At 40.7% G+C, this 14685-nt stretch overlaps 1 protein-coding gene across 7 annotated transcripts in view; it reads left to right on the top strand.

Annotated features, from left to right (window-relative positions):
* elmod1 (ELMO/CED-12 domain containing 1) overlaps window positions 1-14685 on the top strand; it is a 38921-nt gene that overhangs the window by 427 nt on the left and 23809 nt on the right. For 3 of the 7 annotated variants that reach the window (XM_078402503.1, XM_078402498.1, XM_078402504.1), the window contains exons 2-3: window positions 12108-12253; window positions 13733-13761. In XM_078402503.1, coding sequence (XP_078258629.1) covers window positions 12109-12253; window positions 13733-13761 — 174 coding nt within the window. In that variant the 5' untranslated portion in view covers window position 12108. Of the gene's footprint in view, window positions 1-1492; window positions 1624-4665; window positions 4686-11261; window positions 11389-12107; window positions 12254-13732; window positions 13762-14685 lie in introns of those variants that run through there. The other 4 variants (XM_078402499.1, XM_078402500.1, XM_078402502.1 and 1 more) reach the window with 4 other exon arrangements.

The raw sequence follows: 14685 nt of genomic DNA, 5'->3' as shown, positions 1-14685 counted from the left end.
CCCGTCCGCTCCGCTCGCCACCATCCCAGGCACCTGGAGCATCCCCGCTGTCTAACCCGTCCCTGCTGCTGGGAGCAAAAACAACCTCGGGACAAACGAGAGATGGCCGATTATTTATTTTCCACTTTATCCCTTTGCAGTCATTCAAATAAACAGGATGAAGAAAGCCTGGGTATGCGGCGGGTAGATGTTGGATTTCCCCAATAATGTGTATAATACCATCAGGTTGATGCAGGGTCTGGTATATTTATCGTGTGTGTGGGTGTGCAATGGTGGGGATCCTTCACATCCACCGTTCAGGGTTTACAAATATTAATAGAAAATATTCGAAGGTCGATTCAAACAATTTATTAATACGAAGCACGGCCGCCTCCCTGCCAAACGGATTGCAGTGGCATTCTGCGGCCACCCCCTCTTGCTGTACGTGCCTACAGTGCCGCCAGCTCATTGAGGTGCAGCAAATGGAGTCAGGCTGCATCCTCCCAGCACCACATCGTATCAGTTAACACGGACAGGACAATAATTGCGGCTTACAATCCACATTTAGTGTGGTTTTTTTAAATGGAATTGATTACATAAAACGAAAATACCGACCTTCATAAAATACATCGCGGGAAATTGCGCCAATTACACATTTAGTCTACTACATATGATTCGTTTGTTCTTTGAACGGGATGTATGAGGATATATTTTCGAGAGAGCAATTTAAAATTATGAATTCGTTTCTAAAACCTTAATGGCTACGGATATTTTTATACTACCTGAATATTAAGTGACACCCCGGGAAACAATACTAAATCTGCTGTAGAGGTCTTTGGAGGAGCCATTTACGCTTAATTTAGTTACTGTCATTGTATTATGGCTATGTTTAATATTTCTAGTTTCTGTCGTTTTTGCATGCTTGTGGGTGTGATTTGATACGTAACGGGGAGTGTCCACATGGGAGGAGGCTAGCGTAGCGACCAGTGATGGAAATAGGTTTTAGGAACTAGGCTAGGGGTACTCTATGTTCCGTGAGGCTGAGGTTGGGGGGGGGGGGGGAGGGAGGGAGGGAGGGAGGGAGGGAGGGGGTTATGTGAGGGTCATACCCATGTAAGAGTACAAGAATGCATAACTTGGTTATTGTGTATTTATAATATAGTTTATTGTGTATTATATATCATAGCTGCTTTCTGGCATCTCTCACTCTCTCTCTATCTCTCTCTCTCTCTCTGTGTTTACATTACAAAATGTTCCATAATGGTATATAATCTCCATTTTTTTCTGTCACCTCCTCTTTCTTTCTGCATGTCGTTTCTTCAGCACGCCTTCTGCCACTAAGAAGCCATATCCTCACATATTCTTTGGGGTTGAATTTTGACAGAGGAGGCCCCACCAACTTAATACATAGAAGAGTTGAGAGATGATCAGTTTGAAGTCTTGCACGTTGTGGTGACATGCAGAAATTCATGTCTTTCACATTCTGCTGTTGATACCAGAATTGTATTTACAGCCGTTACCAGCTGCTGAAAATCTGCAGAAACTATCTTCCCTTTAGATTCCTTGAATTCTCTGAAGGCTCTGAGACAAAGCCGACCATTTAAGCCAAATTGTTCTGCCACATCTACATCATTATCCCCAAAGGTAAAAAGTGAATCTTCTGGAATATTGTTAATATCTAAATATTTCGACTTGTTAACTAACTTTTTACATTTATCATTGGAAGCTGTTGTAGATTCAAGCAGCCTGGATTTCATATTATTGACCAAACTCCTCAAAAACTGTTGTCTATGTACAGTAGGTACTTTACCAGCTCTCAAATTTATTCCATTAAATATCATCTGGCTTGTTGCTTTCTCCACTTGAGTATACATTTTTCCTGGCTTCTCTATTTGACATTCAAGAACCTTGATAGTTCGTTTAATTTCCTCATGTGCTTTACTAAGTGCACAATTTCGGTTCTGCAGTTCAAGTGACAGTTCAGACAACTCTAGCAAACTGTCCATCAACAAGCCCAAATTATTTACAAAAGCTGATGACTCTAATACTTTTTTCAGCCCCTAGTACTTTGCTCTCTCTGCACTAGATCTTGAAGCATCACAGCGTGCTTTTCCAAAATGCTCCCAAATAGCTTTATAAGACTGCCACATTGCCTTTACAGTTTGGTAAGACGAAGCAACCCATCTCACACGGAAAACACGACCAATTTTCAACAGTTGACAGTGAAGAGTCTCAGCACATGCAGTTAACTCATCCTGAATCTTAGGAGACCTATGATATAAGGAATACAATTTATCACAAAATATCTGAAAATGATTCAAACCTCCAACTTCATTTATAGCATCACCTGCACTGAGTTCAAGACTGAGACTGGCACAGTGCCAAACAGTTGCATTAGGGAAATCATCAAGAAATAGTTTTGCAACCCCGGCATTTCATCCTAACACCATTAGTTACAAGTGATATCACATTTTCTTTTAGGTACTGTATTGAAAAAAAATCTCTTTGTAAGCAACTTAGAAGCCCATCAGACTTTGCATTTGCACCAAATTTCATATGTTTTAAGTCAAAATGGAATGATATAGGTTGGGAAGATTCACCAACTGCTGCTCTCAAGCAGACTACTAGAACAGTTTTCCCATTAATAGTCGTAGATTCATTAATCATAATAGACATTTTAGATTGTTTTGAAATTATATTTTCCACCACTGTCTTTCGCATCTGGTTCCCTATGTGGTGAGAAACATCTGCACATGACTTATGAGAGTGTAGAATGTACCCTAAGTCGATGCCGTTTCTTTCTTGCAGTTCAATATCAGAAGAGATATCCGTGTAGGGCCTACCTTTGTGTATAATATTATATACAGTTCTTAAAAACTCAACCTGTTTTTGCTTCGTCATTTTTCAGTGACATATACACTACATTTTCGATTGCTTTTTTTCAGCTGTTTCATTGATTTTTTGGCATCTGATATGAGCTTCACTATTTTTGTGCTTAAAAATCTTTTTTCTTAAACTCATTAACTGTTTTGCTTTGTCATCACTCACTCCTACTACATTAACATTGCACCACTCACGAGACAAATGAATTCCTTGTGTTCGTTCAAGTCCAAGATGACACTTGCTTCATACACTACATCCAAGTTTTCTGTTTTTAACATTGAGCCAGGGATATTCTTTCTTTTTGTTTAAGTACATTTCTTGTGTCCAACAGTCTGGAAGATCACATTTTTCAATATCTTTTGAAATGTCTTCACATGCAGCATCAGGCGAAACAGCTGCATCAGTTACGTTATCATTTTCAAGTAATTTTGCCTTCTTTTCTGGCTGAGTGTTTTCATTATCATTTATTTCTTCATTGATCTGAAGACGCTGTCTTTCAAAGTATCTCAGTATGCTCATTTTCACAGGGGTACACAAATCTGAAATTTACAGATATTTGATAGTGATTTGATAATGATATATAACAAAATTTGATAGTGATATATAATAAAATATTTCCGCTTGCACTATTGTTTTGCTAAATAAAACCACCCACAATAAAATATTCACCACTCACGATATAGGCTGGAAAAAACTATTGTTAATTTTCTCCCCATCCATTCTAATTTAACTGAGGCACAGCGGCAGAGAGGCACAGCGGCAAATAAAATAACGTGAAATAATAAAATAACGTGACTTTACCTAAGCCTGTGCTCGCGGTCCGGTAGCCCTGACAGTGAGTTTAAGAAATTCTCCCAAGAATTTTATTCAAAGGAACACGGTGTCATTAATACATGGTCAAAACACAATTACATTTACTGAGGAATGTGGATCGATGTATTGATGACACATTGTATAACTACTACCTGTTAACCACTGGCTGTTAACAAGTGCTAACCGTGACAGTTAACAAATCGTTTTTGTCTGAGTTGAATAAAGTGATAAACGACTCTAATCTTTCTGCAGTACTCATTAAACCCGAGCTGGAAATTGAAAACTAGGGGAACGCCGTACCCCTGCGTACCTCCCCATTTCCATCACTGGTAGCGACAGAGATTGTGGGTCAGTTTAGTCTCAGAGGAAGGAGAGAATACAGTTTTTACCACACTCGCGCAAGTTACGCTCGTGCCAGTCACACTCACGACTGCCACACTCACGCCAGCCATATTCACAAGGACCAACTGACCGGGAACGCGAACTCGACAACGGTAACGACTACACTAATTTTACTGTATTGTTTGAAGAAGAAACAGTTGATAAGAACGAAAAGTTATGAATTACTTGTTTGATTTGTGCTACTTTAATAAAGACCAATTAATCAAGAAACAGCGTTTGGAAGATTCGTTTTTGCTATCTCAGATTGCGGTGTGTGCGTAAGCTATACCTCCATTCCATCCCCGAGAAGTAATGGCTATTGAAGTTGGACTTTGATAAGGTATAGAAACTGCCATTACATTAGAGTAAAAAACTTTTCTCTGAATGGAGCCATAGAGTAAAAACTTCTCTGAATGGACTAGAGTAAAAAGGCTATTCTGACAGAAGAAAATAAGAAAGACTTGTTCTACAAGCAAAATCCAATTCAACAGTGGATCTGAAGAAGAAGCTGAATCTCTGCCAGAGATTAGAGCTGAAATCCTGGAACAAAGAATCTGCTGGTCGAAGGCAAATTGACACGGTCTACACCTGGGTCATTAGAAGATTGAAGACTTCATTGACCGGGTACCGTGAGTAGACGACTGTTTAGTTGTAATTTTAGGTTAAGAAGTTTTAAAAGCTTAAAAGCCTGTGAGAAAATTCTGCAGAGGTACTATTTGATACAAGAAGCTTGTTTATGCTACGAGGAGATAAGAAAACCAAACTCGCAGAGCACGACCTTGAAAAGTAACAATGTTGTGAACTTCTACAAGATAAGGTGCTCAGCTAGCGATTGTTGACCATAGGTACTGGCTGAAGACTCTCAGCCTTGGAATTAATGATGTGTTTTAAAAAAATACTCATTCTGTTTTGAATTCTTCTGGTGTTTCTGGAACATAGCGATAAGCACCAATTCATCGTGGATCTTCCATCAGGTAAGTATGAAGAACCGCCACAGGAGGGAGATACGGAGCAAAAATCAAGAAGATATGAGAAAAGAGACATTAAACATTCGGAAAAAGGGCAGGCAGCCTATCTGGAAAGATGCCAGAAGGAGAGAGACAAGTTGTGGAAACAGGTCATCAAATTAATTGAATATCAGAAGGAACTAATGGAATCAGATGAGAATGCGAACATTGTACAATCTAATCTGGATCAACTACTTAACATTTGCCATGGGGTTAGAGAAAATCAACACTCAATATTGTGTTGACAACTACCAAAGGAGCAACTCGAATGGCACACTCACTGGTTCCAAGAGACGGTGGAATTTTTTGATGGTTTCATGGCTGACGCGGAGAAGTGGTTGTCTGGTACCATAGCTCAAACATTGCACTCTACAGTAGAAAGTGAGAAGCAACAAGTTGTTGAAGTGGGTGAAGAAATTACACCTCAGGATAGTGTCTCAAACGTTTCAATGCGAAGATCTAGACGTAAATCTGGTTCTGTAGCCAGTTCAACTACGAGGGTCTCTGCTCAAATGGAAGCTGAGATGGCTGCTCTCTCGCTAGAAGCTGCCACCTTAGAGAAAAAATATGAGATTGAGGTACAAGAAGAACAGCTGGAGAGAGAGGCTGAGAGACAAGCAGAACAGCTGAAAAGACAAGAAGAACAGCTGAAGAGAGAGGCTGAGAGACAAGAAGAACAGCTGAAAAGACAAGCAGAACAGCTGAAAAGACACGTAGAACAGCTGAAAAGAGAGGCTGAGAGACAAGAACAGCTGAAGAGAGAGGATGAGAGACAAGAAGAACAGCTGCAAAGACAAGCAGAACAGCTGAAGAGAGAGAAGGAACAGTTGGAAATAGCCACAAAGCTGGCAGCTGCTGGGGCAAGGAGAGACATACTGGAAGGCCAAAGATCAAAATGCAGCTCGAGAGTATCTCAGAAGAAGAGTTCCTTAATCCAAGAAGGAGCTACTAAGCTGGAAACATCAACTAAAGTCAACCCACAGCCAGAGCCAGTTTAGTCTTGTGACGCCAAACTGGCACTGAGTAAGTGGATGGCCGACAAAACTTCACCAGGTGCTAGACCGAAGCAACCTATCTTTGGGATGTCTGTTAAGGCTCGAAAAGAGCCAACCCAGTACTCTTCTCAGAGGCCTGTTCATCAGCTACCTGCACCCAGCCAGAGACAAACAACTGATTATGGGGCTTGTGAAATTTTTTATCCGGATCGATCTGCACTAAGCCAGGGATTTCAAAAAGAATTCTATGAATTGGTGAGGAATCAAACGAGACTCAGCGAGCTCATGGTCCAACAAAATCTTTCTGTCACCTTACCCCCAATGGAAATTCCTAAATATGATGGTGATCCATTAGAATATGAAACTTTCATAGTAGCATTTGAAGAAGGAGTGGAAATGAAAACTACAAGTCACAGAGATCGCTTACCATTTCTGGAGCAATACACAAGCGGATATTCAAAGCAGCTTGTTAAGAGTTGTCGACATTTGCCTGTGGATGCTAGGTCAATTCCCGGAATGGCGGCACTGTCGTATGTTGAAAGACTGGAGCGACTAGGCTTGTATACACTGGAATTTAGAAGGATGAGAGGGGATCTTATCGAAACGTATAAGATTATTAAGTGGTTGGACACGTTAGAGGCAGGAAACATGTTCCCAATGTTGGGGGAGTCCAGAACAAGAGGCCACCGTTTAAGAATAAGGGGTAGGCCATTTAGAATGGAGATGAGGAAAAACTTTTTCAGTCAGAGAGTTGTGAATCTGTGGAATTCCCTGCCTCAGAAGGCAGTGGAGGCCAATTCTCTGAATGCATTCAAGAGAAAGCTAGATAGAGCTCTTAAGGATAGTGGCGTCAGGGGGTATGGGGAGAAGGCAGGAACGGGGTACTGATTGAGAATGATCAGCCATGATCACATTGAATGGCGGTGCTGGCTCGAAGGGCCGAATGGCCTCCTCCTGCACCTATTGTCTATTGTGATGAGGGCTATCAAATGGCAAGAGAATTGCTTGAAGAGCATTTTGGTAACAAACAGAAGATTGCTAATGCATACATGAAAAAAGGCGTTTGCTTGGTCGGTTATCAAGGCGGAAGATGTGAAGGCTTTGCTTGAGTTTGCGATATTTCTTAGGGGTTGTTGTAATTCAATGAGAAATAGCATCCACATGGAAGAAATGAATGTTGTTAGTAATATGAAGGCTATCGTTCTAAAACTGCCCTATAGGCTTAGAGAAAAGTGGAGAGATTAAGCAGGCTTGATACAGGAGGTTGACGATAGAGAGGCCATGCTTCCTGACCTGGTGAATTTCATGGAAAGAGAAGTATGGTTAATGTCAAACCTACGCTATGGGAATATTTAAGATCCTAAACCAGCAACTGTCAAAGGCTCTGCCTTTAGTAAAACAGGGAAGATCAGGACCTAAGGAAAGCAGTTTTGCTGCTGCCGTAATACCCGTAGAAATGAAGGATGGAATGAAAAAAGATGTATCTACCGTTAAGCCACAAGGGTTTCGTTTTTCATATAATGAGGTCACACTATAAGATGGAGTCGAAATTTTAAAAAAAAAGGAATATAAAGATAAGATTGACTTCTTGAAGGAGAAAGGAATCTGTTATGGATGTCTGAAGAAAGGACACATGGTTAAAGATTGCAGGAGTCGGATAACTTGTAATATATGCAAACAAGATCATGCTGAATTGCTTCACATTGAACAGAGGAATACAGACGAGAAGCCGGGGCAAATGGAACAAAAGGAGAAGCCAGCTACGAGTGATGTTGTTGCCTCACCTCAGTTAAATGCACATATTGGGGCCAGGATAGAAACCTGTATTTTCTCTATCTTACCAGTACAGGTAAGGAGCAGCGAGGGGAATACAGTGTGGCAAACAAATGCATTTTTGGACAGTGGAAGTTCAGCTACCTTATGCACAGAAAGCTTGATGAGAAGACGCTACAGGAGAAAAGGTTAAGCTTCTCTTGAACACCGTGAATGGTCAGAAATGCTACGATAGTTATCATATTACAAGTGTGGAAATATCTAGTCTGGAGGAAGACAATTTTATACAAATATCTGATGTGTTTACACAAGAGACTATGCCCGTCTCTCATCCAAATATACCTAAGCAAGAAGACTTGGAAAAATGGACTTACTTGAAGGATGTCAAGATACCTAAAATAAATTCTGATATTGATCTACTTATCAGAACGAATGCTTTGAAGGCATTAGAACCTAGAAAGGTTGTTACCAGTCAAGGAGATGGACCGTTTGCTGTTAGAACCATACTCGGATGGGTTATCTATGGCTCCTTGAGAAGGAACAACAAAGGCAGGAAAAGGATGAATATACATCTTTCCTCACAGAGATGATTGATAATGGTTATGCTGAAAGGGTGTCAGAAGACCAGCTGAATCAAAGTGATGGAGAGCTTTGGTATATCCCACACCATGGGGTGTATCACTCAAAGAAAGGAACTACAAGAGTGGTCTTCGACTGTGCTGCGGTTTTCAAGGGTAAATCACTTAATTGTCAACTGCTGCAGGATCCAGACCTAACGAACTCACTCATCGGAGTTCTCATCAGATTCAGACAAGAGCCGATAGCTTTGATGGCGGATATCAAGGCAATGTTTCATCAGGTCAAGGTATCGGAAAAACATGTCGACTACTTGCGATTCCTATGGTGGCCGGATGGTGATGCACAACAAGATCTTGTTGAATACTGGATAAAGGTATATCTCTTTGGAGCAGTGTCATCACCAAGTTGTGCAAACTTCGCATTGAGGAAAACCGCTGAGGACAATAAAGCTCACTTTCCAGAAGAAGTGACAAACACAGTAAAGAGCAGTTTCTGTGAATGATTGTTTAAAATCCATGTCTACGGAACAAGAAACAATTCAAATGGTAAAACATTTGACTTCCCTCTGCCTCCAGGGAGGATTCATGCTATCGGAATGTATTAGCAACAGCCATGCTGTAATGGAAACCATTCCACTAGATAACAGAGCCAAGGAGACCCGGGAGTTGGATTTGGACAAAGACAATCGGCCCATGGAGAGAGCACTGGGATTGCACTGGTGCGTTGAAACAGATGTGTTCAAGTTCAGAATTTGGATTCAGGATCGACCATGTACAAGACGGGGCATCCTGTCCGTGATTGGTTCTGTTTACGACCCTTTGGGATTTCTTGAACCATTTACACTACCAGCCAAGTTAATTTTGCAGGATCTCTGTAAGAAGAAACTTGGATGGGATGAGAGTATAACGCAAATCTTCTCTCAGCGATGGACAGAGTGGTTAGAAGATCTCAACAAGATCTCGGAGTTCAGAGTGGACCGGTGTATGAAGCCTACAAACTTTGGTCGAATTCAATTTGCACAGCTGCATCACTTTTCTGACACAAGTGAAAGTGGTTACGGTACTGTTTCATATCTGAGACTGGGAAATGATAACAATGAAGTACATGCTGGATTCTTAATGGGAAAGGCCAGAGTGGCACCATTGAAGCAAATGACGATTCCCAGAATGGAGCTTGCAGCTGCAGTCTTAGCTGTCAGAATTGTCATATTGGTGCAAAAAGAACTGCAGCTTAAGCTGGAGGAATCTACCTTCTGGACTGATAGCATGACAGTGCTTAGGTATATCAACAATGAAAATAAACGCTTCCTAACATTTGTCGCAAACAGGATCTCTTTTGTAAGGGATGCTACTAATGTATCACAGTGGAAATATATTAATACCAAGGAAAATCCTGCGGATGAAGCCTCTAGAGGATTAACAGCAGACTGCTTCTTAAGCAGTAAGAGATGGATCAATGGGCCAGAGTTTCTCTGTAAACCAGACCGAGAATGGCCAAAGTTTAACCTGGAAACTGAAATCTCTGCTAATGATCCGGAGATCAAGCAAGACATCTTAGTGAACGCCATTATGAAGGACCCATTGGATTCAACAAACTATTTAATTACCCATTTCTCATCATGGAATAAGTTGAAGACTGTGGTGGCTTGGTTTCTTAAATTAAATACAATGCTTTTTGCAGTGGACTCGTAAGAGAAAGGAATCTCGGGCTGCTATGAGTAGCTTTGAAACGGATCCTGGTAAGCTGAAAGAAAAGGTTGACAAAGAGATGCAAGTCTTTAAGGTATCATACCGGGGACAGTGTTTATGGCCTGATGATCTTTTTAAGGCGGAAAATGCAGTTATATCTTTCTGTCAAAGACAAGAATATAAGGAAGAGCTATCAACATTACAAGCTGGTGAACATGGTGTTAGAAGTAGTCATTTATACAAGCTTGATCAGATACTGGATAAAGGACTTCTGAGATTAGGTGGTTGCCTAAATAAACTAGCAATGCCTGAAGAAGCTAAGCATCCTATTCTCTCGAAGGACTTTCATATTTCAACATTGCTGTTACCTCATATTCATGAACAGATCGGGCATGGAGGAAGAAATCACATGTTGTCGAAACTTTGTAATAAATAATGGATTGTCAAAGGTGATATCGTCTTGGTGGTTGATTCTACTGCACCGCAAAGTTCTTGGTTGATGGGCAGGATACTGGAGATCATGCCAGACGTTAAAGGTTTTGTGCATACTGTACGACTTCAGACGAAGAACAACATCTTGGTAAGACCAATAACCAAGATATGTCTGCTTCTAGAAGGTGAAGGAGAAGATTGAAGAATCGCTAAGGAAGTTTGAATGCCAACATATAATGTATATTACTTTTGTTTTTGATAAATATTAAGCTTTTATAGCTCTTAATATCTATTGGTAATTGCTTCGTCATATACGCAGAACAATTAGGGGCCGGTGTGTAGGAGCCATTTACGCTTAATTTAGTTACTGTCATTGTATTATGGCTATGTCTAATATTTCTAGTTTGTCTTTTTTGCATGCTTGTGGGTATGATTTGATACGTAATGGGGAGTGTCCACATGGGAGGAGGCTAGCGTAGCAACAGAGATTGTGGGTCAGTTTAGTCTTGGAGGATAGAGAGAATACAGTTTTTTACCACACTCGCGCCAGTCACGCTCGCGCCAGTCACACTTACGACTGCCACACTCGCGACTGCCACACTCGCACCAGCCATACTCACAAGGACCACATGGTAACAACTACGCAAATTTCACTATTATTTGAAGAAGAAACAGTTGATAAGAATGAAAAGTTATGAATTACTCATTTGATTTGTGCTACTTTAATAAAGACCAATTAATCAAGAAACAGCGTTTGGAAGATTCGTTTTTGCTATCTCAGAGTGCGGTGTGTGCGTAAGCTATTACCTCCATTCCATCCCCGAGAAGTAATGGCTATCGAAGTTGGACTTTGAGAAGGTATAGAAATGCCATTACAGTCTTTTTAAACATTCATGGTGCATGTTTAGCTATTAATGTCATGTATTGAACGACTAAATGTATATGTTCACATGAGTTTAAAGCCATGTTATTTCCTGTAAACGGATATAATAGTTTTGTTGATATTCTTATGGATGAGATATGAAGCACCGTTACTGAAGAAGAATATTATTAGCGGCATTATTCAAATATTTGGGTATATTTTATTCTCTTTAAATATATCTGTCCTTATCCTTGTCTCTAAATATAGGAAATGAGTGAGTTACAGAATTGTGGTGGTGGGCATGGGATGGTGTATGACAAGCATGTTGGTTGTAGGAGGGAATCTAAATGAGATCTCCAGGGATAACATCAAATGTGAATTAGGACGTGGGATCCCAAACAATGCCATTTTCGTTATTGATAATGTTACAGGACTGGAAGAGCAACAAATTGGTTTAAATGATTTGGTAATATTCTGAGTCAAAAACATGAGAGTACAGGTTCTTGAAATAAAGATATCTGACATGAACTGAGATGTTGATAGAGCAAAGTAACTTTTTACATATCTAACATTCATTCCTGGTAAAATTGAAAACAAATCTTCAATATGGATTATAAGTTCTTGGATCATAAGTGAAGGATATTTGATAATTTGTTAAAGTATTTTATGTCTGGGGCTGTCTCTTCTGAAATTGTATTTAATTGTTTGGCTTCAGGATGTTGGTCCAACTGTGTTGGTACTTTTATTGCACATGTCTGTGGCGTTTTCTCAAGTTTGCCTTGAGAAAAATAACTGGAAAATGTGAATTGCAGAGAATCTGCTATAGCAGAAAGCCTGGGGCTCAAAGGACACTGAAAATAGGTAAGCTACAGATTTTATTTTTTAAATCCTGTGACTGATTTTTTTCAGCTTTTTTTAAAAGTCCTGGAGCCAGCCACAAGCTATTTCTTACTCCGAGAAGCATTTTGCTTTTTAAAAAATTGTCTTTTAAGTTATTTTTATTATGAGGAGAATGTTGCAAGGGCTTGTCACCCACCCCCAACCATAAAGGAATCTGATTTGCAGAATGGAAATATAAATCTTTAAACATAAGAACTATATGCTTCTTGTAATATTGACTGCATTATTATATTCTGAAAGTGCAATCCTGCTGTTAAAGACACAAATTGCATTAAGGCAGTTAGTAAGTGCCCCCACAAAACTTTGTTAAACAACAGACCAAGTGGACCCGTTGGGGCCCAAACCTGCATTGGTGCAGCACCCACTCCTCTCCTCTCCTCTCTCCCCCCTCCACCCTCCCCTCTCCCCCCTCTTCCCCCCTCCTCTTTTCTCCCCCCCCCCCCCCCCCCCCCCCCCATATATGCTTCTTGTAATATTGACTGCTTTATTATATTCTGAAAGTGCAATCCTGCTGTTAAAGACACAAATTGCATTAAGGCAGTTGGTAACTGCCCCCACAAAACTGTTAAACAACAGACCAAGTGGACCCGTTGGGGCCCGAACCTCCTGCATTGGTGCAGCACCCTCTCCTCTCTCCTCTCTCCTCTCTCCTCTCTCCTCTCTCCTCTCTCCTCTCTCCTCTCTCTTCTCTCCTCTCTCCTCTCTCCTCTCTCCTCTCTCCTCTCTCCTCTCTCCTCTCTCCTCTCTCCTCTCTCCTCTCTCCTCTCTCCTCTCCCCTCTCCCCTCTCCCCTCTCCCCTCTCCCCTCTCCCCTCTCCCCTCTCCCCTCTCCCCTCTCCCCTCTCCCCTCTCCCCTCTCCCCTCTCCCCTCTCCCCTCTCCCCTCTCCCCTCTCCCCTCTCTCCCCTCTCCCCTCTCCCCTCCCCTCCCTCCTTCCCCTCCCCTCCCTCCTTCCCCTCCTCCCCCTTCTCCCCCCCCCTCCCCACACCCTATATGCTTCTTGTAATATTGACTGGATTATTATATTCTGAAAGTGCAATCCTGCTGTTAAAGACACAAATTGCATTAAGGCAGTTAACTGCCCCCACAAAACGTTGTTAAACAATAGACCAAGTGGACCCGTTGGGGCCCAAACCTCTCCTGCATTGGTGCAGCACCCTCTCCTCTCCACCCCTCTCCCCTCTCCACCCTCTCCCCTCCTCCCCCATTAGCACCAAAGGGACGACGGTGAGTAAGGTGGGCCTAAAATTGTCGCGCTATCGTGTACCGTTTTGGCTGTAGTTCAGGAACAAACAAACAAACAAACGAGAGTTTTAGTATATAGATAACAGTCACTTTAAGCCTAATGCAATTAAGTTAATTTTCTATTTCAGTTTAATATGAATTGTTGGATTTCCTTCATTGTACAGTAGAATAATTTCATTTCTGTATTTTCCTGACAGAATCATCGTTAAAATCTTCCCGGAATGAAGTAAGTCGAATACTTGGTATTCTTTATGATTATTAGCAAAGTATAAACACTATGGACATGCATTTCTTCACCAAATATCGCCTAAAAATTAACAATGTGATAATACCAATATTTTTAAGTGAGAAGGTGTTCTATAAAACAATGTTATGGCTCTGGTCTTTCAAACCATACAAAGACTAGATTTGGAATAGGATAATGTGAGTAATTTGTGATCAGTAACAATGCAATCTTTCACCAACGATGTTGCTCTCTTACCAGGGCTCCAGCTCTCCACATTCCTTTTGAACTCACTCAGGACCTAACACCAGGCACTTTTTTTTAAACTCACCAGGGTCCCCGCTCCATATACACCCTTTTAATCCCACCGTTTATTGGAATGAGAATTTATCATTTCAGCTTAATATGAAAAAACTTATGAAAAAACTTTCATAAGTCTGGAAAATCAGCACACAAGATTAAGTTTTGCTGAACATAAATGCATATTTGTTTCTATTTCTTTCAAACCCAAAGTAAACACAAAAGAGCTACCAATTCAGATGTTCATTTTCTAATTATTGTTAAAGAAATAATTAGATGAAATGTCAAAACCGTTTCTCTCTTCATGGACTGTAGATCACAAACAATTGCAATGAAGTGGGTATACTTTAAGTAAATAAACAGGTAATGGTTTTATCAAAAATATTCTCAAGCATTAACAAAATACCACATGCAAGCATTGAAAAGACTTCAAATGCCCTACTCGATCACTGTTATGTAAAATGTCTATTCTAATCTAATTCTTTGCTTCTTGTCTGCCCTTCTTTTCTCCTCTGCTCGTTCTTCATATTAATGTTATTTTTCCATATGTCATCGATACTTTTACTCTTCGATCTAAGGAATTATTTTAGCTTCAATGCTTGCAATTTAATTCTATTGTAATTCTAT

The sequence above is a fragment of the Rhinoraja longicauda genome, chromosome 7 (assembly GCF_053455715.1).
Source record: "Rhinoraja longicauda isolate Sanriku21f chromosome 7, sRhiLon1.1, whole genome shotgun sequence".
NCBI classification, from domain to species: domain Eukaryota; kingdom Metazoa; phylum Chordata; class Chondrichthyes; order Rajiformes; family Arhynchobatidae; genus Rhinoraja; species Rhinoraja longicauda.
This window is presented reverse-complemented; position numbering and strand designations above follow the sequence as displayed.